The sequence below is a fragment of the Mytilus trossulus genome, chromosome 1 (assembly GCF_036588685.1).
Source record: "Mytilus trossulus isolate FHL-02 chromosome 1, PNRI_Mtr1.1.1.hap1, whole genome shotgun sequence".
NCBI lineage: Eukaryota > Metazoa > Mollusca > Bivalvia > Mytilida > Mytilidae > Mytilus > Mytilus trossulus.
In genome coordinates this window covers 4,042,868-4,067,669 of record NC_086373.1, presented here as the reverse complement: position 1 = coordinate 4,067,669, position 24,802 = coordinate 4,042,868, and the positions used below count along the sequence as shown (strand labels likewise).

General features: G+C 32.6%; 1 protein-coding gene across 2 annotated transcripts; it reads left to right on the top strand.

Annotated features, from left to right (window-relative positions):
* Nucleotides 1-100: 100 nt before the first annotated feature.
* LOC134712618 (UDP-xylose and UDP-N-acetylglucosamine transporter-like) lies at nucleotides 101-23,259 on the top strand. 2 transcript variants are annotated; one of them, XM_063574349.1, is made up of 10 exons: nucleotides 101-253; nucleotides 2,211-2,324; nucleotides 3,767-3,869; nucleotides 11,653-11,702; nucleotides 16,991-17,072; nucleotides 18,875-18,935; nucleotides 19,372-19,481; nucleotides 21,474-21,549; nucleotides 22,190-22,262; nucleotides 22,788-23,259. In XM_063574349.1, the coding sequence occupies exons 1-10, from the start codon at nucleotides 177-179 to the stop codon at nucleotides 23,026-23,028; spliced, it is 987 nt and encodes a 328-aa protein (XP_063430419.1). In that variant the 5' UTR covers nucleotides 101-176; the 3' UTR covers nucleotides 23,029-23,259. The 2 variants fall into 2 exon arrangements, with proteins under 2 accessions (XP_063430419.1, XP_063430427.1); XM_063574357.1 differs by lacking the exon at nucleotides 3,767-3,869 and adding an exon at nucleotides 3,625-3,727.
* The last annotated feature ends 1,543 nt before the right edge of the window (nucleotides 23,260-24,802 follow it).

The following is a 24,802-nucleotide window of genomic DNA, read 5'->3' as shown; positions in this document are numbered from 1 at the left end:
ATATGAAATGTCTCTTGAGGAATAAGAGAAAGGCATGCCTAAGAGAAAAGGTTAAATAATAATGTTTTCCTTGTCGGTGTTATAAGCGGCTCCACAATTACTTCCGGTGCCGGCGTTGACGTCTAAAATTTTCTAAAATTTCCAAACTTCATTTTATTCTAGTAAAAAAAACAACTATGCATCCTGCAATCCCTATCTCACTAGTATTCCTTGGTTGTTGCAGTAATGTGGTATTCCTAGAATATTTAATAAGGTACATGATTTCGAAAAACGATTTTAGAAAAAAAAAAGGAAGGGGGTGCATATTAGTAATACAGAAATTATACAGTGCATAGTAAAAATTTGTATGAAAAAGTTGTGAGGCATGAGTTCTAATTAGGCAAACTCACTCCATGTTCGCCCTGGGTTTCTTCACCAATACGTGAAATTGAGAATTAAAATGGGGAAATTATGTGTCAAAGTGACAGTCAACATCAACAACCGACCATAGAGCTCACAACAGCTGAAGGCCACCAATTAACTTCAGTGTGCCTTCATCACAATGATTGTTGTTATGTAAAGAAGAATCTGGGTCAGTTCACGCCCATTCACGTTCGCACCCACTCATGTTCACCCCTTTCACTTTCGCACCCTACATGTTCACACCCAAAGTCTGTTCGCACCCTTCATGTTCGCCCCTAATTTTTATTGGTTTTGTGTTTAATAACTTTGTAATCAAGTTTTGGCAAGTGTATTCCTATAAGTATATTTGTTGTCATTGTCTCATTATAAAGTGAGACAGCATTTTTTTTTAAATTGAATAAATCTTATTTAAGTTTTTGATAGTGCATTAATTGTTAAAAAGAATTAACAATCCTTTCTAAATAAAGTGTCAACCTTCTATTTTGTGTTGAATAACTCTTGATCATGTTTTGGTTAGAGTATCCCTATAACTTTGTTTCATTGACAATGATTGACTTGTTTCAAAATAAAGTGAGATTCTGACTATATTTTTTTTGTGTGTGTTTTATTGTTTCATTGTTTCAGATCAAAGGGACCAAGATGTTAAGATCAATTATCTTTTGTGTTTTTCAGTTGTAATCTCCAATGTTTCACTCATACCAAGCTAAATACATTCAGTATTTAAACCTAAGCAATTTAAAACAACTATCATGATTTTCCAATTATTCAACTGGAATTGAATTTGAACTAAAATTGAGCGCGAAAGTGTAGAGTGTGAACAGACCTTGGGTGCGAACATGCGAGGTGCAACATGTAGGGTGCGAAAGTGTATTGGGCTTTAACGGACCTGATACCATATAGGAAGGTGCTACCTTAAATTCCAGCTATATAGATTATGCCAAGACTATGTCCTAAATATTGGTATAATGTCCAGTGGGAAACATTTCATGCATGTTCAGGATGAATGTCCTACGTTAACATATAATTTTTGTTTAAAATAAAATAATAAGTTCAGATGGTAAATGTTACAAGACTATAAAGTGTATGAAGGTTAACATACAGTTTTCATTTATAAACTTGACTAAATGTCAATAAAAATAAGATGTAGAATGATTGCTAATGAGAGAAATATCCAGTGTTTCCGCCAAAGATCAAATGAGAAAATTGAAAATGGAAATTTGGGAATGTGTCAAAGAGACAACAACCCAATAAACATGATAAAGAGTTGAAAACAGCGGAAGGCCACACATGTGTTTTCCACACAGTGATGTACAAGTCACCGTATGACTTTTAACAATGAGCGAACTTTTATAGTATACTATTAAAAGTGAAACAAAAAATTTCAAACAATTCAAAAAGAAAACCAACAGCCTTATTTATGAACTGAACATTAAACAAAAATATAAATATGATAAACTGCAACTACATGTAATGACAACCACTGAATTATAGTCTCCTTGCATTTAGAGGCATACTGTATATAGAAACCTGTTTGCTTAATCTAACCTGGTACAGAGGAGTGACAGAACAACAATAACAAAATGTATAAAACAGTTGGGAAAAGGCTTGATTTATCTGATAGACTCAAAGCACAAAAAACTCAAAAAAATTGAAAATAAAAATCCCACTTCCAAACCATTACAATTGTTGACAAAGTTCTGAACATAAGCACATACATACATTGTACTATGGTCCAGATAATTTTACATATATAGACACTGTATGAAAAATATATTAGTTTTGTATAAATATTACTTTTATATTTTCAGTGATCTTCCTACCTGTGGAAATCTGATAACATTTATGCAGTTTGCCTTCATTGCAGTGGAAGGTTTAATATTTACAGCAAAATTTGGAACGATAAAACAAAAAATTCCTTTACGGTATGAATCACAAGTTGAAATTCAATAATTTATTTATTTGGCACTATGTAGATTTAATCAAATGGGTGACTTCAATGCTTAATGCTAACACTTCAGCTATAATATATACTACAGAGTTTTTAAACTAATAAGTGTTAACTCAGGTTCAGCAAATACACAATGAATTACCATGATTACTAGAATTAGAATATATTTAAATATTTTATTTTTTTCTAACAATGAAAGACTAGAAAAACTTAAAAGTAAACATGTTAACTTTACTGGAGTGCTAAATCAAATGATAAGATGATTTTAAAAGTACTTCCATGTATTTGATACTTTTAAAAAAGTTTTGATAATTACATGTGGATGTCTACTTCTTATAGTTTCAGCTTTTCACTTATATTTTGTTATCCCTTCTGCTTTTTCCTATGCTTATTATATGATAAAAACACATGTACTCATGAAACCTAGATTTTATCTAATTTTGAAAAAAATGTATGTTATAAAAATATGGATGAGAGTCAATGAGACTGCGACTGAACTAGCACAGAACAACACAATACAAAAACAACATTTACATATCAAAATTTTAATTTTAATAGTTGTTTTGTTCATTCTGGAAATAGTTCCTGTATGTAGACTTTACCAAGGTTGCTTAAAATTATAGTGTGGTGCTTTTTAATATCATGAAAGTAACAACTCATTTATAGAATTAAAGTAATTTCTATCTATCATGCTGGTGTGTCTGAAAAAATAACATAGTTAGAAGAGTAGAATTCACATTAGAAAGGAAAAGGTTTGATAAGAACACTTAAGATTTTCCCCTTAAATGAGATTTTTCATATTTGACAAAATCTGATAAATTTTATACGATGAATTTTTTTAATAGATAACACAATTTTAGAAGAAGAAAAAATCAATCTACATGTGTAATGTTATAACCTAAAAAATTGATATTACAATCCATTGCTTCCACCCAATGTTTTAAACTTATGCCTTTACCACACAATTCAACATATTACTTGACTTTATTGACCCATATGCATGTGCTGACCTTATAATACCATACAATACATGTATATATAAAGAGAACAGATTTATAGTTTCAAAACCATATGGTAGAAGGAGGCCTTATCGTACCTTTTCCTTTAAATTTGTTGCACTTACAATGGAAAATTAGGTATGACTGATGTAAATTTAAGAAATTTCAATGGTTATTGAAGAATATCAGAATACATTTGTGCATGCATATACATGTACAAAGAGGATTAATTTTATTTAACGGTAAATTAGAAAATTAAGTATTTATATTTTTCAGTATATATGGAGTGATGGTGTCACTTTTCTTTCTTGTGCAAGTGGCCAATAATGCGGCATATTCATTCAATATATCTATGCCACTCCAGATGATATTCAGGGCAGTAAGTATAGAATGTCATGCTAACATTCCTATTTTTCAGCATCTACACAGTAATGGTGGCATTCTTCTTTGTCGTACAAGTTGCCAATAATTATTCCTTGTCATTCAATGTCTCTCTGCCTTTACAGATGATATTTAGAGCAGTAAGTATTCAATTAAGTGGTTGAATGTTTTATATTTTGATACATCAATTTTAAATTTTTATCCTTTTTATCAATCCACTTGAATTTTTTTTTTAACAAGACCAAACTAAAACTTATTTCTTGGAAGTGATTATTTTTATTAATAGAAAAACAAAAGATATGGGGAGGAATTAATTAAAAAAAACTGAAAAATTTTCACTGCACAAAAAGATTTAAGAGTTGGAAGATTAAACCTACTGAATATAGACCTACTAAAAATAATTCATAAAACAATAGGACTGAGTTTTTCCTGATCAATTTAAAAATAAATGTACAGGCTAGAGAAGTAGATGTGAAAATTAAAAAAATCTATAACAAAATGAAAAAAATCTTAACCTTCACTCTCTCCCTAAAAGTAGAGAGTTTTATGTAATTAAGAGTTTATCTAAAAATAATATTTGCATATGGAGGTTCTTAGGCATCATAGAGACAATTGAATGGCATGTAGCAGTCTGTTCTTTATTGACTGCATCATAGAGACAATTGAATGGCATGTAGCAGTCTGTTCTTTATTGACTGCATCATAGAGACAATTGAATGGCATGTAGCAGTCTGTTCTTTATTGACTGCATCATAGAGACAATTGAATGGCATGTAGCAGTCTGTTCTTTATTGACTGCATCATAGAGACAATTGAATGGCATGTAGCAGTCTGTTCTTTATTGACTGCATCATAGAGACAATTGAATGGCATGTGGCAGTCTGTTCTTTATTGACTGCATCATAGAGACAATTGAATGGCATGTAGCAGTCTGTTCTTTATTGACTGCATCATAGAGCCAATTGAATGGCATGTAGCAGTCTGTTCTTTATTGACTGCATCATAGAGACAATTGAATGGCATGTAGCAGTCTGTTCTTTATTGACTGCATCATAGAGACAATTGAATGGCATGCAGCAGTCTGTTCTTTATTGACTGCATCATAGAGACAATTGAATGGCATGCAGCAGTCTGTTCTTTAATGACTGCATCATAGAGACAATTGAATGGCATGCAGCAGTCTGTTCTTTATTGACTGCATCATAGAGACAATTGAATGGCATGCAGCAGTCTGTTCTTTATTGACTGCATCATAGAGACAATTGAATGGCATGTAGCAGTCTGTTCTTTATTGACTGCATCATAGAGACAATTGAATGGCATGTAGCAGTCTGTTCTTTATTGACTGCATCATAGAGACAATTGAATGGCATGTAGCAGTCTGTTCTTTATTGACTGCATCATAGAGACAATTGAATGGCATGTAGCAGTCTGTTCTTTATTGACTGCATCATAGAGACAATTGAATGGCATGTAGCAGTCTGTTCTTTATTGACTGCATCATAGAGACAATTGAATGGCATGTAGCAGTCTGTTCTTTATTGACTGCATCATAGAGACAATTGAATGGCATGTAGCAGTCTGTTCTTTATTGACTGCATCATAGAGACAATTGAATGGCATGTAGCAGTCTGTTCTTTATTGACTGCATCATAGAGACAATTGAATGGCATGTAGCAGTCTGTTCTTTATTGACTGCATCATAGAGACAATTGAATGGCATGTAGCAGTCTGTTCTTTATTGACTGCATCATAGAGACAATTGAATGGCATGTAGCAGTCTGTTCTTTATTGACTGCATCATAGAGACAATTGAATGGCATGTAGCAGTCTGTTCTTTATTGACTGCATCATAGAGACAATTGAATGGCATGTAGCAGTCTGTTCTTTATTGACTGCATCATAGAGAGAATTGAATGGCATGCAGCAGTCTGTTCTTTATTGACTGCATCATAGAGACAATTGAATGGCATGTAGCAGTCTGTTCTTTATTGACTGCATCATAGAGACAATTGAATGGCATGTAGCAGTCTGTTCTTTATTGACTGCATCATAGAGACAATTGAATGGCATGTAGCAGTCTGTTCTTTATTGACTGCATCATAGAGCCAATTGAATGGCATGTAGCAGTCTGTTCTTTATTGACTGCATCATAGAGACAATTGAATGGCATGTAGCAGTCTGTTCTTTATTGACTGCATCATAGAGACAATTGAATGGCATGCAGCAGTCTGTTCTTTATTGACTGCATCATAGAGACAATTGAATGGCATGCAGCAGTCTGTTCTTTAATGACTGCATCATAGAGACAATTGAATGGCATGCAGCAGTCTGTTCTTTATTGACTGCATCATAGAGACAATTGAATGGCATGTAGCAGTCTGTTCTTTATTGACTGCATCATAGAGACAATTGAATGGCATGTAGCAGTCTGTTCTTTATTGACTGCATCATAGAGACAATTGAATGGCATGTAGCAGTCTGTTCTTTATTGACTGCATCATAGAGACAATTGAATGGCATGTAGCAGTCTGTTCTTTATTGACTGCATCATAGAGACAATTGAATGGCATGTAGCAGTCTGTTCTTTATTGACTGCATCATAGAGACAATTGAATGGCATGTAGCAGTCTGTTCTTTATTGACTGCATCATAGAGACAATTGAATGGCATGTAGCAGTCTGTTCTTTATTGACTGCATCATAGAGACAATTGAATGGCATGTAGCAGTCTGTTCTTTATTGACTGCATCATAGAGACAATTGAATGGCATGTAGCAGTCTGTTCTTTATTGACTGCATCATAGAGACAATTGAATGGCATGTAGCAGTCTGTTCTTTATTGACTGCATCATAGAGACAATTGAATGGCATGTAGCAGTCTGTTCTTTATTGACTGCATCATAGAGACAATTGAATGGCATGTAGCAGTCTGTTCTTTATTGACTGCATCATAGAGACAATTGAATGGCATGTAGCAGTCTGTTCTTTATTGACTGCATCATAGAGACAATTGAATGGCATGTAGCAGTCTGTTCTTTATTGACTGCATCATAGAGACAATTGAATGGCATGTAGCAGTCTGTTCTTTATTGACTGCATCATAGAGACAATTGAATGGCATGTAGCAGTCTGTTCTTTATTGACTGCATCATAGAGACAATTGAATGGCATGTAGCAGTCTGTTCTTTATTGACTGCATCATAGAGACAATTGAATGGCATGCAGCAGTCTGTTCTTTATTGACTGCATCATAGAGACAATTGAATGGCATGCAGCAGTCTGTTCTTTATTGACTGCATCATAGAGACAATTGAATGGCATGCAGCAGTCTGTTCTTTATTGACTGCATCATAGAGACAATTGAATGGCATGTAGCAGTCTGTTCTTTATTGACTGCATCATAGAGACAATTGAATGGCATGCAGCAGTCTGTTCTTTATTGACTGCATCATAGAGACAATTGAATGGCATGTAGCAGTCTGTTCTTTATTGACTGCATCATAGAGACAATTGAATGGCATGTAGCAGTCTGTTCTTTATTGACATTGACTGCATCATAGAGACAATTGAATGGCATTTAGCAGTCTGTTCATTATTGACTGCATCATAGAGACAATTGAATGGCATGTAGCAGTCTGTTCTTTATTGACTGCATCATAGAGACAATTGAATGGCATGTAGCAGTCTGTTCTTTATTGACTGCATCATAGAGACAATTGAATGGCATGTAGCAGTCTGTTCTTTATTGACTGCATCATAGAGACAATTGAATGGCATGCAGCAGTCTGTTCTTTATTGACTGCATCATAGAGACAATTGAATGGCATGCAGCAGTCTGTTCTTTATTGACTGCATCATAGAGACAATTGAATGGCATGCAGCAGTCTGTTCTTTATTGACTGCATCATAGAGACAATTGAATGGCATGTAGCAGTCTGTTCATTATTGACTGCATCATAGAGACAATTGAATGGCATGTAGCAGTCTGTTCTTTATTGACTGCATCATAGAGACAATTGAATGGCATGTAGCAGTCTGTTCTTTATTGACTGCATCATAGAGACAATTGAATGGCATGTAGCAGTCTGTTCTTTATTGACTGCATCATAGAGACAATTGAATGGCATGTAGCAGTCTGTTCTTTATTGACTGCATCATAGAGACAATTGAATGGCATGTAGCAGTCTGTTCTTTATTGACTGCATCATAGAGACAATTGAATGGCATGCAGCAGTCTGTTCTTTATTGACTGCATCATAGAGACAATTGAATGGCATGCAGCAGTCTGTTCTTTATTGACTGCATCATAGAGACAATTGAATGGCATGCAGCAGTCTGTTCTTTATTGACTGCATCATAGAGACAATTGAATGGCATGCAGCAGTCTGTTATTTATTGACTGCATCATAGAGACAATTGAATGGCATGTAGCAGTCTGTTCTTTATTGACTGCATCATAGAGACAATTGAATGGCATGTAGCAGTCTGTTCTTTATTGACTGCATCATAGAGACAATTGAATGGCATGTAGCAGTCTGTTCTTTATTGACTGCATCATAGAGACAATTGAATGGCATGTAGCAGTCTGTTCTTTATTGACTGCATCATAGAGACAATTGAATGGCATGTAGCAGTCTGTTCTTTATTGACTGCATCATAGAGACAATTGAATGGCATGTAGCAGTCTGTTCTTTATTGACTGCATCATAGAGACAATTGAATGGCATGTAGCAGTCTGTTCTTTATTGACTGCATCATAGAGACAATTGAATGGCATGTAGCAGTCTGTTCTTTATTGACTGCATCATAGAGACAATTGAATGGCATGTAGCAGTCTGTTCTTTATTGACTGCATCATAGAGACAATTGAATGGCATGTAGCAGTCTGTTCTTTATTGACTGCATCATAGAGACAATTGAATGGCATGTAGCAGTCTGTTCTTTATTGACTGCATCATAGAGACAATTGAATGGCATGTAGCAGTCTGTTCTTTATTGACTGCATCATAGAGACAATTGAATGGCATGCAGCAGTCTGTTCTTTATTGACTGCATCATAGAGACAATTGAATGGCATGCAGCAGTCTGTTCTTTATTGACTGCATCATAGAGACAATTGAATGGCATGCAGCAGTCTGTTCTTTATTGACTGCATCATAGAGACAATTGAATGGCATGCAGCAGTCTGTTCTTTATTGACTGCATCATAGAGACAATTGAATGGCATGTAGCAGTCTGTTCATTATTGACTGCATCATAGAGACAATTGAATGGCATGTAGCAGTCTGTTCTTTATTGACTGCATCATAGAGACAATTGAATGGCATGTAGCAGTCTGTTCTTTATTGACTGCATCATAGAGACAATTGAATGGCATGTAGCAGTCTGTTCTTTATTGACTGCATCATAGAGACAATTGAATGGCATGTAGCAGTCTGTTCTTTATTGACTGCATCATAGAGACAATTGAATGGCATGTAGCAGTCTGTTCTTTATTGACTGCATCATAGAGACAATTGAATGGCATGTAGCAGTCTGTTCTTTATTGACTGCATCATAGAGACAATTGAATGGCATGTAGCAGTCTGTTCTTTATTGACTGCATCATAGAGACAATTGAATGGCATGCAGCAGTCTGTTCTTTATTGACTGCATCATAGAGACAATTGAATGGCATGTAGCAGTCTGTTCTTTATTGACTGCATCATAGAGACAATTGAATGGCATGCAGCAGTCTGTTCTTTATTGACTGCATCATAGAGACAATTGAATGGCATGTAGCAGTCTGTTCTTTATTGACTGCATCATAGAGACAATTGAATGGCATGTAGCAGTCTGTTCTTTATTGACTGCATCATAGAGACAATTGAATGGCATGCAGCAGTCTGTTCTTTATTGACTGCATCATAGAGACAATTGAATGGCATGTAGCAGTCTGTTCTTTAAGTATACATTTTACATTAATGTGGATTCATTATTATTTTTGGGGTACTTGTTTTTGTTGATTGTGTCAAATCATGAGCCATAAATTCAAATGCTTTTAAAAGAAATATAAATTCCCTTTGAACTTGAAATCCACGAAATGAAGTATTGACAAAAAAAACATCATTCCACACTCCTCAAAAATAAATGAATCCACAGAATGGCTAGTTAGAAATATCTATATATAAGCTAGTACAGTACCACAATAGTTTCTCTGTTTAGCTCTATTCTCTTTGAAAATTTAATGTTTAGGATCTTCTCCTCTGTTGTAAGCCCCTCTGCAGATATTGAGCAACCCACTGACAGGAGAAGTCTATAATTGAACAAACAGGAATTCCAGAGATTCTAAAAAATCTGCTTGTAGAAAGTACATGGATAAACATTGAGATATGATTCTAACTAAAATTAAAATCTATATATATATGTATATACAGCTCGTCTAAACATCAACCCAACAATGTTAGTGTATATATATATATATATGATAAAGTACGTCTGAGTCAGTGACAACCCTACAACAGATGTGTCCATCGGATCGCCATCAATGATGGTGATACATATGCACACAGCCATGTATCACCATCATTGATGGCGATCCGATGGACACATCTGTTGTAGGGTTGTCACTGACTCAGACGTACTTATGAATATAATTATTTTCTGTGACTGTATCTTACATTAATTTGTAGGATCCTTCACTACAGATAATTTAGCTGATCTGTAACAATAACATCTTCATGCCTAATATATCATGTACTGTAGTACGCCGCTAGATTAAAAAACTGACGTGGAAAGGTAACATATGGCCACCGAAAGCTCTTTTTTTGAGAGCCCAGGTGGTCGTGTGGTCTAGCGGGACGGCTGCAGTGCAGGCGATTTGGTGTCACGATATCACAGTAGCATGGGTTCGAATCCCGGCGAGGGAAGAACCAAAAATTTGCGAAAGCAAATTTACAGATCTAACATTGTTGGGTTGATGTTTAGACGAGTTGTATATATGATAAAGTACATTTTGTAGAGATGTTATGAGTGAGGGATTAAGGTCCCTAAAACTACCTGTCTGTTGGTGTATTGTAGCATGTGTACCATTTCTTCTCTGGTAATCTGGCCAATAAGAACTGAATTGTATTGGCTTTTGCTTTTTAAATCTTTCAATTACATGTATATGGAAAAGATAAATAAAATGTATATAATATTACACAAGACATCCATATAGCATTGTAACAGCATGTTCATGTCATCTTAATTATGGAATATAGAATTTTTTACAAAAGTTTTTTGACAGATGTTTTTTTTTTTCTCTCTAAAATTTATCAAATCCTGCAGATTAGGATTTTCAACAAAATTTAGGTGTCTTAACTTTGGAAAATGTCCTGCTATAATTAGATTTTGACTTGATCCATTTCAGCATTTTAGTTTAAGGCTTAATGCATATGAAAATTAATTTAGAATTTAGTAATTTCTGTAAAATTATTGTGGAGTGGATTCTATTGAAGACTTTTGTGACAGCTTTAAATTATTATTTGGAAAGTTTTATCACAATAGAATTATAGGCAATTTACTTTTAATAAATCAGCTGTTATTCTCAAAGTGAAAGGACATTGTCAAAACTTTTTATTCATAAAGATCATAAAACAATATTTTATTGAAGATGTGATACATGTTTGCTATATTCAAGGAAATAACAAATTAATCAGAAATTCCTTGCTTGAGGGGTGGGTGGGGGAGCAGTCAGCAATGAGCAAATAGCATACAGGTCTTAAACCATTAATATTTACCTCCCTTTATGTTTTGTATATCTACTAATATTCCATCTGAAAACCTTCTCAATATCAAGATCCATTGAAATAAAATAGATAATTTCAGTGAAATTACAGTTTTAATTTGATTTAAACATAACTCATCCTGTGTTTTGAATATTTAATACTAACTTTTACAGGGATCCTTGATAGCTAATTTAACATTAGGAATGATTATCATGAAGAAAAGGTAAGAGTTGTGATTAATAATTTTGAATAACTAGAATGCTTTAGAATGTACATAAATACTAGTGATCAAAACTAGCTTCTAATAACAATTTGTTTTTGTTTGTATTAATGTACCCTAACTGGTTAACAGATAGTTACTGTGTATGTTGATAACATTGGTTAATTACTGTTGCTTTGTTTGATGAAGCCTGGTTAGTTGTTGCTTTTTGCCTCGTCTCATAATTTGCTCATGGCAGTACAAAAGCTAGAATAAGGCAGGCTGATTTTGGCAGCAGGGGTGTCAACAATGTATTAGTTTGTGCACGTTTATGTGGATCTGAATTCATTGCTTCTTTTAATGTTAAGGTAACACGATACCGAATGACGTTACGCCACGAGTTATCGTTCCTGACGTTATCGAATAACGTTCACACATTCAAGCCAATGCATCAGGTTTTGCAATCACAAAGTGATAAAATTATAAAAAAAAATATTGGGTATTTATGTGACATTTTTAATGGTAACTTTTTCTGGATACTTGATGGAGTAAAGGAAAATAGATCCGAAACGGAAACGATTACTGTACGGAGTTTGACTAATGTCCTGACAACCTGACAATGTCCTGACAGAAATGAAAATGTTAAATACCTATTTTATTATTGAAGGATTAACTTGAAATTTGGAACCAAGTAAGATGAGAACTAATATTTAATATATAAAAGGAAAATAAATGAAAAAAATATTTATAAGAGTTAGAAAACTTGCCCTAACCAAATTGACTTTGAAACTTCTTATGTCCTGACAGCTATGAACCAGCGATTTTTCTTTTATTATTGACTGGATAGACTTCAAATTCAATACCATGGCAGATTAAAACAAAACTTTTAATACAATAATACAAGAAAAAAAGAAAAAATATTTATAAGAGTTAGAAAACTTGCCCTGACCAAATTGACTTTGAAACTTCTTATATCCTGACAGCTATGAACCAGCGATTTTTTTATTATTAACAGGATAGACAAACACAATATAATGGCAGATTAAAAAAATTAATACAATAATACAAGAAAAAAAACGAAAACTTGACCTGACCATATCTACATCTTTCCCGTGACTAATGTTCCGACCGATGTAAATTGTTTATTACTTTTTTTCTTTGAAGGATCGACTTCAAATTTGATGTCAAGGAGGATTCTGACATAAAATATAGAAATATAAGAAAGGATCGTTTAAAAAATAATAATTAAAGAGTTAGAAAACTTGACCTTACCAATATCGACACTGCCCAGACTTATGGCCTGACCGATGAAGAAAATGTTAATAACTTTTTTATTATTGCTCATTGTTAATCTTTAAAAATGAATTACTTTACTTTTAAATATTCTGTTTTTTTTAAAATTAAGCATTTGAAAGATTTATCTACATATAATAGACTGAGTTTTATCATAAGTCTTTATTCTTGGTGTATGTTTGCAATAAATATTTTTCATAATGAACGCCGTATTCCCATGAACATTTGTTTTGAAAGTAGAAATCTAGTCTATAGAAACTTAGGATAATGGGTAAAAAACACGAGGAATTGTTGGTACATCTCTTTATTTGTGTTAAAATGGTCGTCAAAAACACCGCTCGGGCAAAATGGAAAAAGGAAATTTATCTGGATGAGAATACGGATAGAATTAGGCGATAATGCACAATACAAGCAGACTTTGCAACTCATACAAAAATATTTTGTTTGTATGGAATGTTAAGAAAGTGGTTTACTTGGTTATTTTGCCGAATATCTTTCTCTATGTTCCTGTTTAAAAAGTCACTGAAATTCATTGTTCTGTACAGAGTAAATTCGATATAGTTTCGGAAATATTTTGAAAATCCTATTGACCAAGTCTACACGGGATAGACAGCAACATCGGAATGAAGCCTGAAAAAGTTAACGTAGGCTGAGAAATACATGGGAACTTGATTCGGCAAAAGTAAGATTTTTTTTTTCTGGACAATCTGTGTTTTTGGCGACAAGTTGAAAACAGTTGTTTTTCTTTCAATTTTAGCATAGCATTACCTATAGTTGCAGCTGAGGGTGAAACAAACAATTTTTTTCTCAGGGTCAAAAACAAATTATTTTTTCTCTCCAAAAACTGGAAACAAACTTTTTCCCCAAAAAAATCCAAAGCCCCCCCCCCCCCCCGAAAATCAAATGGTTGCTCCCTTATCGTCGGGAAAAGCCCGAGGAGTTTCACAGTATTAAAATGAGTTTTTAGAACAAGCATGCAACTTCCATGTAGATCTATATACATGTATAAAAGAACTGTATGCTTTTCTTTTTGTGGATAAATATACTATTTAAAATAAGATCATATATGTATATTGTAATGCTAGTATAGAATGTATTAGCATGAGCTTTAGAAACACGATGGAAAGCGAGACTCGCCGAGCTTTCCACTTGTTTCGTAGCGAGTGCAGAAACCTTTTATAATTCTGACATTGTATATAGCACATAATTTTATATTTTGTTTATATCCTACAATTTACACCCCAAGGCCTAGGGTGAACTGGGATAACAATATGGTCACTTGGTCTTCTTCCGACTGGCAGTAAAATGCTTCCAAAGTAAGGCGTCCATTTGGCTGTGCGGGATGTATTATTTATTGTTAACTGCGTCTTGAACATGCATAAAATATTTGCCACTGGACGAAAAGTTACCAGCAATCAATCCTAAAATTCAAAATTGCCACTTGAAACTAACAGAGCACGCAACATCATATCGTTTCACCCGTGTAAATTCAACCGTCAATCCCACACTTCCACACTTGATAGTCTTTTTGCTTCAGGTTTAAATTGTGTACCTGTTTTTTAAAGGTGCGCATATCGTCTGGATTTTCTTTTTGTTTGTTTGTTCATGACAGGTTGCTTGATTAGGCATTTTGATAAATTATAAAGGCCCGTAGAGTACAGACTCCGGGTAACATCTCCTTCATGTGGAATTTCAAGCTTGAGCTTTTATGTTTCGCAGTTTGTTTTACTTATAAAGAATGCATATATGATCTCAAGATTTGTTTTATAAAATACTTTTCCACAAATGACAGACTGTTGAACTAATAGTGAAATTTTGCATACAGTTTGCAATGTTTGTCCGACTTGCTAAGCAAGCAACTCACACATTTACACCACGCATGTTAGTGGAATTTCTATGTGCATGACGAAATTAATCATATCAGTAGAATCTCATATCACTAGGAAATTTACGGAAACCTTACAGGGGAAACGAAAATAAAATAAACACCCTTCAGATCCCGACACATTTTGTGTTTTCCATTTCTCATATCTTTGAGGAGAATAACGTTACATTCTGTATTCAATAACGTCACACGTTTTCGGTCAAATTCTAAGGGGATCAATCAATTTTGAAGAAATTTATCTCAAAAACAAGGATGGTGACATATGATTTTCTATACATGTATGAATTCAGTTTGTAATTCTGAATATTATGTTAGTTTTTTGTTGTTGTCCGTATATTACAACATAGCCATCCATTGGAAAATCTAAAAAGATAAGCCGAAAAACAGGCATTTCCCTTATATACCTAAGTAAATTTGTCGCCAAAATCGACGTTTTCCAATGAAAATACCAAGAAAACAAAAATGGTGACCCCCATTTTTTATTACATATTTCGATGTAACTCGGTGCAAAGAACGCATATCCAAAAAAGTTTGAAAATCGGGAGATATGCCATTCGGTATCGTGTTACCTTAATATGCTTTGAAGGAATGCTTTCATTTATAAGGTGGATATAAATTGATTGATTGACATGATTCACCTAGATTCACATGTGGATATACATTTTTTGATTCATTATTGGCGTCTGCTCTAAAAGATTTACTGGTTTACCTCTGTTCATTTGTCAATTACAGGTTTGAACAGGATTCTTCTCATCAACCATAATTCAGAGCCTCTTTTTATTTGGTTACACATTTACAGATCAGTCTTTTATGATCTGTGAATCATCTGTATGTTCATGACAGTGATGCATGGAATAGAAAAAAAAAAAAAAATCAAACTTTAAAAATCTGAAAATTTATGAAAAATACTTTGAAAGACGATATTATTTTATATTTCTTCCTGTGTGACAAGTGATATTTTGTATAGAGTTTGATATTTGAAAGCTAAGCTAAACTAAATATTCTTTATACTGTCTGCTTCCATATTGTTAGTTATATGTATTTTATTTCACCCCAAAACAGGATTTGTATTAGTGAAAAGTAACTCACACTTCATCTTGTTTATAGTCTGTCTGTGTTGGTTTCTTTGGTTTGTGTTGATATTGCTTTTAAGTTTATAATAACTTAGTGTTTATGTACATTAATTGATTTTGATGTCACTCATCCTGGTCACAGCACAAATGTGTAATGAAAAATATCTATTTCTCTTGAATGTACCGGTAATCTCAACTTCAATATCATAACATTTTGATAATTATAGAACAGTTTTACAGATTGTCTCTGTGTACGTTAAAGTACCTTTATTGATTGATTTTGTTATTTCAAATTTCAATAAAGCTTATTGGTTTGAAATATGCCACTTTTAGTCTTGGATTTTTGTCAACACAAGCTTATGTTTTTATGCTCCATTGATGGGCACTATGTTTTCTGGTCTGTGCGTCTGTCTGTCTGTTTGTTGGTCCATTCGTCCTGCTTCAGGTTAAAGTTTTTAGTCGAGGTAGTTTTTGATGAAGTAGAAGTCCAATCAACTTGAAACTTCAGTACACATGTTCCATATGATATGATCTATCTAATCAATGCCAAATTAGAGGTTTTCCCCCATTTTCACGGTCCACTGAACATAGAAAATGAAAGTGCGGATGTGGCATCCGTGAACTGGGAACACATTCTTGTTGAAAATGTTTAAATGTCTGTTGCTTACTATCTTACATCTGGAAAAACGACAAATTATAAATTTCAGGAAATAACACTACAGGAAGCATACAATTTATATATGTGAATCTTTTTTGTTTGTTCATTACATTTTTTAAATAGAAATCTTTTATATTTTACTTGCTATAGATGGTTCTATTGTCAGTGATTGTAGCCTTTTCCCTTGAGCGCAGAAAATAATGGAGCAAACTGGTCAGTTTAGAAAGACAGATGAGATTCACAAATTGAAAGTTTTTGAAATTAACTTTATTATATTTTTTCCTTTGAAGTAGTCTCATATTCTTAACTTATCTACAGTAGATGGTCTATTGAATTTTAATGTATGAACATGGTTAAAACTGATGTGTTGATTTTAATTTATATATGTTTTTATGTTTCTTAGATATACTACAGGGAAGTATATCTCTGTTGTGTTGATTACAGCTGGGATAATCCTATGTACTATAGCATCAGCCCAACAAGTAGTAAGTATACTTAGTTTATTTCAACAATCTTTGGAATGCATTTTTTCAACAACGTAAAACGTTCAGTCAATATTTTGGCAACAATAAATATTTATGTGTCTTTTCATTCAATGATCAATCTGTTTCTTACATGTCTCAATGTAAAATGTACTGCTATCAAAGTTTACTAGCTTTGGAGTGTAGAATGCATGATGTTAAGTACTTTTAGCTTTGCTTACAGTAACTGGGATCTTTCTTTTGGTACATTATTGTTTATTACTATTGTTTTGTATATCCCAAATTACCAGGTCTGTCCATTACCTTGACAATGTCAACAAAACTCCTTACTGAACAGCTTTACTGTTATTTTTTTAACATTTACACATTTAAATTGCACAACACAACCTTAAGATATGCTAATTCAATCTCAGTCCAATATGTTAAAGGGGAGATAATTGTTATGTACTTACTTTATTTATCTGTTTGTGTAGTGTTGGATAATCGGTTGAAATTACCAACCGATTATCTATTGCAATCGGTTGACAGCAACCAACCGACTATTGGTTATAATCGGATCATAATACCTTGCCCTTTTATTTTAAAGGAAATCATGTATTTAGTCTCATTGTACATGTCTTATGTGTACATTCCATATCATTGCAGAGTTTATATATTCATATTTGATCTTGTGTTTCCTTTTCATATTCTTGTGTACTAAATTATAATCCTGGTACCTTTGATAATTATCTATTCAGCAGTTAAAACTATGAATTGATAAGAATCGAGATTCATATTGAACATATTTTATCTCATAATTACAACATTAATTACCAACAGTGACACTAACATTTCTAAATTTCAATGGTGTAACTCACAAAACAATTTCAATAACAAAGCTGTATGAACATTTGAATGCTTCTAATTAGGAAAAGATATATAAAGTTTTTAATTTTTAGAAATTTAAAATTAACCCAAAAAATTAAAACAATGCATTTGCATTATAATATATACAGTAAACAAAGGGTATTAAGCCATTGTCTGTTAATTCGTGAAGAACGTTTTTTTTTCATTTTTGTGATCATTCATTTCTGTCAATTGTGTCATTCGTACGTCTGAACTTATAATTGCAAGAATGCGGAATTATTACATAGTTGAACCGTATCAGATTCGTGATTCTTATATTTTTATGAATGGCGGACAAATTTCGGAAAATTTACAAAAATAAACGATGTTTGGCAAGCAATTTGGAAAGGAATATGATGTTTTTGATGCAACACATGGATAAACATTTCTAAAAGGCAATTTGCAACAAGTTCTAATGAAGCAACGAAATTATTTTGTCTAAAATCAGAATGATTTGTACCGCTCTCAAGTAACAAGTACCTGTAATGAAAGAAAGTATTTCATACAAAGTTATTAATGTTAAATAACCTTCCATCAATCTGCAAATGCTTTTGTCAAGTTTATAAAGAAGGAAATTGGTTTATTCTTTAATTATTGGATGTTTGACATTGTTACTGTCATCGACTGGTTAATATTGTTTGACTGCGCATATAAAATGCAAACCGTAAACAGACCGGAAGTTGATAAGCTAAAGGTCCGGAAACTTATACGACAATCGATTGAACAAAATCCCAATCGATTATCGACATCGCAAGGCCCAACCAACTGATTTCCGACTTATTCCGATCATCGGAACAACACTATGTTTGTGTGTCTTGAAGTTGGTAAGCACAGTCCCTATGTCTCTTTAATATTTGTTGTTTGCATGTTTTAAACTGATAAACTATTGATTGTACATGTTACATTTGACTTTTTGTCAGGAAGACAACAAAGCCACATCAACAGGAGACCTAATATATGATTTAGCAATATGGTTTACAGGTAAGTGGCAGCATCATTTTCCTCTACATATCCTATACTATGTATTACTATTTTGCAACTTTTATTAGAGATTTTGGATGAAATTAAAACATTTTTTAACTTTAAAATTAATTTAAGAAATTAAGGCTTACTTTTAAAGTTGTATAAACCTTGTATATTGAACCTACTGCTTTATCATGTTAATGTTTTTATGCATGACCTGATGTTATGTATGCTGATAAAAAGAACATCACAATGCATGTGATGAGAATACAAAAAAAAATGTGTTTGATAAGGATTACAGAAAAAAACTGTATTATTACCCACTCTTAGATATCAATCAGATAATTTTCTTTCACATGAACTCCTAAACATGGAACACCTTGATTCCTCCCAACACCTTGCTTTTTTCAAGGACAATTCTGTATCTATATGAACATGTGATGTTATATTTCAGGTATATTCATATTGACGGCTGCTTTGTTTATGACAGCTGGCATGGGTATCTACCAAGAAGGGATCTACAAACAGTATGGTAAACATCCAAAAGAAAGTCTCTTTTTCAATGTAAGAAGATCGATGTTTTACAACATTTATCAATGGGAATATTTACATGATAACAGTTTTGATTAAAAACAAAACATGATCAGTCTTTTCACCACATTTTTATTACTTTTTAATACATGTATTACAAGGTATATAATTATGCAAATATTAATAATCCCTGATGTAGTTTCCATTGCACTCAGACATGTTTTGTTTGTTTAAGTGTAATCATATGGCTTTCTCATTGGTTTATGCTCAAAGGATATACTGTCTCACCTTGATAGAGTAAAAAGAGGATACTAAGCCAACTGTATACCGGTATATAGGATGTCTGTGGCATCAATAGTTGTATAAAATTTGTCATTGGGTCAGTTTAAGGGGGAACACTTATAAGTAGTGTTGTCAAATCGTACATTTTTGCCTAACCAGTTACTCGGATAATCGTTCGACCGATTAACCGGTTAACCGGTAGTTTAAGTTGGTGTTTGAAAGCTTATAAATAGAACCTTACACATAGATATAAGATGTGGTATGAGTGTCATTTGACAACCTTTCATCCGAGACATAAATACGCTTTTCCTTTAGCAGTATAAGGCTTGTCCGTGAGGATTCCTGGCGTAGTTTGAATTTTAATAATCAAATACACCATATCAACTATAGTGTTTGTTACTGTCAGTACCAACTTCAGATTGAAAACAAATCTTAATCTCGTAGAATTGAATATATCATATGTCTGAAACCGATTATTCTTTCCTTTTCTCTTGTTGTCTCTGAAAATCATGCGGTGTGTTTCAATTTGAAATGATTAATGATAAAAAGATAAGATGTGGTATGATTGCCAATAAGACAATTATCCACAAGAGACCAAAATGACACAGAAATTAACAACTATAGGTCACCGTACGGCCTGTTTCTTTACTGTGTTTGCTTTTTTCTTTAAGCGTGTTACTGGTACTAACACGTATACATTGAGAACATTCACATTGGATTGCATTTCACAATTTTATTTTATTTAAAGTAAGACTAACCCTTGCACTACGGAGGTTGCACATTTAGATGTGAGTTTACATAATATTAGATCAAAAATAATGAAGTAATTAGTAAAGTTTAATCTCATTACTGATTAAAAGTAACTGTTAAAAACACATGTATTCTAAATATGTTTCTTTAAGATCCTGCCCCAAAATCTAATCAATTTTATTTTTTTAGGATTAACAATAGCAATCAATTTACTTGACAATTGATCTGTCAAATTAATTACCACGACGACAATTTTTATGATTTCAATACAGATTTATATCAAATCTATCAAAACTGAAAAAAGGCCGGTTAACCAGTTAGCGTTTTTGGTATTCGGTATTCGGTCGTTCGACCGATTAACCGGTTAACCGTTGACAACACTACTTATAAGTCAACAATATTTTATATGCAGTAGTAGTAGTACTAGCATTGGTTTATCTTTTGTCCATATCATTTATTTGGCTCTGTACCTTAAGTCATTGAATTTTAATTACTTAATAAATGTATGCCTTTTTGAATTACAACACTGTCAACAATCTATTGTTCATACTCAAATACTTCAAAAATATGAGAGCAGAGCAGAACACAGTAAAATTGAACAGCTGTCTATTTATTTGTTTATAATTTCTTTAAAAGAAAGTTCTCTTGAATCTAGTGCAGCAGACGTGTTCCCTTGCTGGGTCACGCCAAGATCTCAAAATTTGTGTTTGATGTTTCTCTGCTTTGCACACAGTATTCAGAAGTATGGAGTAGAAATTATGAGATTGACTAGGTTGACATATCTATGAGCTTTTCATAGGACCAAAGTATTTGAAAAAGACATTATGGTACTATATATTCCAAATAAAACTACTTTCTCTTTGTTTTCTTATGTGACTTTAACAAATGTATAGACGGTTGATCTTGAGTTCAACATTTCCAAAGTTTACATTTACAATTCAAAAATGTTTCATGTTTACCAATATAATTAAAATGATAATTTTATATTTACAGCATGCTCTACCTCTACCAGGTTTTCTGTTATTAGCAACAGATATTTACAGCCATATACAGAAATTTAATAATTCAGGTAGGATCATACATACAACTCATTCTTGTGTTTATTTGTAAACATTGGTTAGATATGCACGAAATACCAGGTAGACAGCTTTATAACAAGACCTTTTTTTTGTAATATATAAGTTATTATTTTAAGTAACTATACCTATACCTCACAGTATAATTAAATTATATGATGGTTGATTAAAGATCGTATGATGTGAAAATATTTGAATATTTTTTTGTCCAAAGCGACTAACCCTATTATAAACCACCACCAGTGGGGCCAATATTTGTTTAGTAATAAAAGTAAATTATATGAGTCAGCAGATATCCAAAATTGTAAAACTTGCTTAAATGGGTTGACAATTTTGAATCCCCCTCTTTATAGGGACGTTATTGTATACTATTTGATCTCTAACAATATAATGTTGAATAACTGCTTGTTGAGAGTGCAAAGTTGATAATTTTAATGTATGTTCTTTCATATTTTCAAATCATTTCATTACTTACAATTGAAATTAAAAGCAATTATAAGCATTATTTATTTAGGAAGTACTTTATCTTCCAAAAAAGTATTACACAATTCTTCCACATTTTACTTATTGCTATTGAACATTTTATACATTTGAACATCAAATTTGCCTAATTTATGATTTATTCTTTTCTAGCACCTTTGGACTTAGCTTTAGGAATAAGTTTACCAAGATTGTGGTTTTTCCTCATTTTCAATGTTATTACACAGTATCCTTTACCATGGTTGAAGATTACATCAATGTTTTGCTGTAAAATAAAATTGTCAAAAAAATAATTTATTACAAGATGGTTGCGAATCACAATATGTTGTATTCATGGGCTGCTTATTTTATCTTTGTTGATTATTCATTTGTATTAGAATTACAGTAGTGCAATAACCTTCTTGAAGACACTATATATAGATCTATATCGTTAAACAATATCTTTATTCCACAAGCTACACAGACCCAATTAAAGTGTTAACTATACATCAAGAATAAAAAAGAAAGAAAACCTTTGACTGTTGTTATCTTCTTTTTTTCAATTAATTAAAAGACAGATTTTAATATAACTTCAAAGCAAGTATTTAAAAAAAATCTTTTAGATGAAACTTTTATTAGCAACTTATTTATATTTAGACAAATAAGAAAAAAGTTCTTGTCTTCAAGATTAATGCAGGGTTTGCATTATTCCAAGTATCATACTAACTTGTATTGAATTGAATTATCAAATTTCTCCTTAACTCTTGATCAGATACATATGTATAAGAAGTGTATTCATCCTAACCACAGAGTGTTCATCGTTAACTGTAACATTAGTAGTTACACTCAGGAAATTTGTTAGTCTTATATTTTCTATTTGGTATTTCCAGAATCCATTTACACCAACTCATTGGTGTGGTACCTTGTTAGTATTTATAGGAACCCTCATCTTCACAGAAGTACTGCCACTGGATAACCTACTACCACAGAAGAAGACGAAAAAAGAAGATTAATTTATTACTGTTTTAAGATACTGCTTTCATTTAGTATCCATTCTATCAACTAGCTTCTGAATTTTATTTATTTAAATTTCAAGCATATTTTTACTGAGAATTAACATATTAATGTCATTATTTATTATTTTTCACAAATTCTATTCAGAAATTTTTTTTCAGAACTAATGCATTATTTATTATCAAATTATTGCAGTTCTTAAGTGTAATGGCATTCCATCAAAAAGTGAAAACTGTCATGACTGTTGGAAGAACTTTTTTTTTTAACATGAGACCATCGAATATAAATGATATTTTTCAATCTTAAAACCAAGAGAAAAAAATAAAAACTTGTGTATTAATTTTGCTTTAATATTCCTGAAAGATCTCTATTTTTTGACTAATTATTTTTATACTTACACTAGTAAAGCTTTATTAGATTGAAATCAAAATATCTAGCTTGATAGCTTTAATATCTTCTGGACATCGTACATTTAAAGTTCATCTTTATGGCAAACGAGTATTAATTAATTCATAGGTTTTTTAAAGACTTGCCTTTGTATAATTTTATCTCACTGTAATGCCACCAAAACTTTAAACTTTTTAGTCATTTACCAAGTATTGTGTGACCTAACATATTAACGAAACTTGGCATTAAAACCAGTATCTTTATCATGTTTCAAAACTTTTTATGACGGCAGTCTCATTGACCTTATGAACTTGTTGACCTGTGTTCAGAAGACTTAGAAATCCATAATTGTATTGATTTACATGTAGTATGTTAGTATTGTAGAAGTACAAATGTAGATTACAGAATGTGTTTTTTTATGTTATACTTAATGTATCTTATACAGGAACCTGCCATAAATGTTCTTGCCCATTGTCATTACAGATTGGGGTGTTAGTGCAAATTTATAATGTATATTCTCTAGTGGAACAATCTTTTATAAGTATCTTTACATTAAATTTACAAACTCCAAATGTACAATTTTGGTTTCAACACCTGGACATAAACTTATATTTTTTTATTTTTTTTTTTCATTTCTATGATATTGGTTGTTATAGTATCAATAATCAGCGTTTACTAATGGTAGAAATTGGTTGACATAAAACAATACTTTTGCAAAATCAATTCAAAATTTTAGAGAACTGTTTTTATATGGAATTGTTATGGTTGACTATCAGTGGCGGATCCAGAAATTTTCATAAGTGGGGGCCCACTGACTGACCTAAAAGGGGGGGGGGGGGGGGGTTTGCGCTCCAGTCACGCTTCAGTGATTCCCTATGTAAGCAACCAATTTTTTTCCCAAAAAGGGGGGGGGGGGGCCTGGGCCCTCCCTAAATCCGCCTCTGACTACATGTTAAGTAAGACACAGAGATGGGTTTTTTTAAATAGAGTCTGTCGCAATTTAATTTATACTGAGCAAGAAATACATTTACAATGATTGACACCTGCCTTTAGTCCTATGTTAGAATTGTTATTTGTTAAATGCTTTATTCAAATATAGATTTAATTTTTAGAAATGCATTACTACAATCAGTCTTGATTTTTATAGCTTGGGTATGTTAACCATACCAATAACATGTAGTATATAGTTTAAGTAGCACATTTAAGATGTTATATTGTGAATGTAAAATAATTTATGCTCTTTCAGTCAGAGAGACCAGTATGGGGTGCTACAGTTGTTTGAAAAAGGCCGTTTGTGCCAGTTACGGTAGATTTGTCATTTTTCTTTGAAAAACAATTTTTGTGGGTTCTGTTGCTACAGGTGATCCAGGAAATTACATGTTCAAT

Excerpts from the sequence above, each read along its gene's own strand:
- LOC134712618 (XM_063574349.1), top strand. The coding sequence starts at position 177 with ATGCATCCTGCAATCCCTATCTCACTAGTATTCCTTGGTTGTTGCAGT. Across the intron at positions 11,703-16,990 it reads ATGATTATCATGAAGAAAAG|ATATACTACAGGGAAGTATA; the intron begins GTAAGAGTTGTG and ends TATGTTTCTTAG. Across the intron at positions 22,263-22,787 it reads ATTTTCAATGTTATTACACA|ATACATATGTATAAGAAGTG; the intron begins GTATCCTTTACC and ends ACTCTTGATCAG.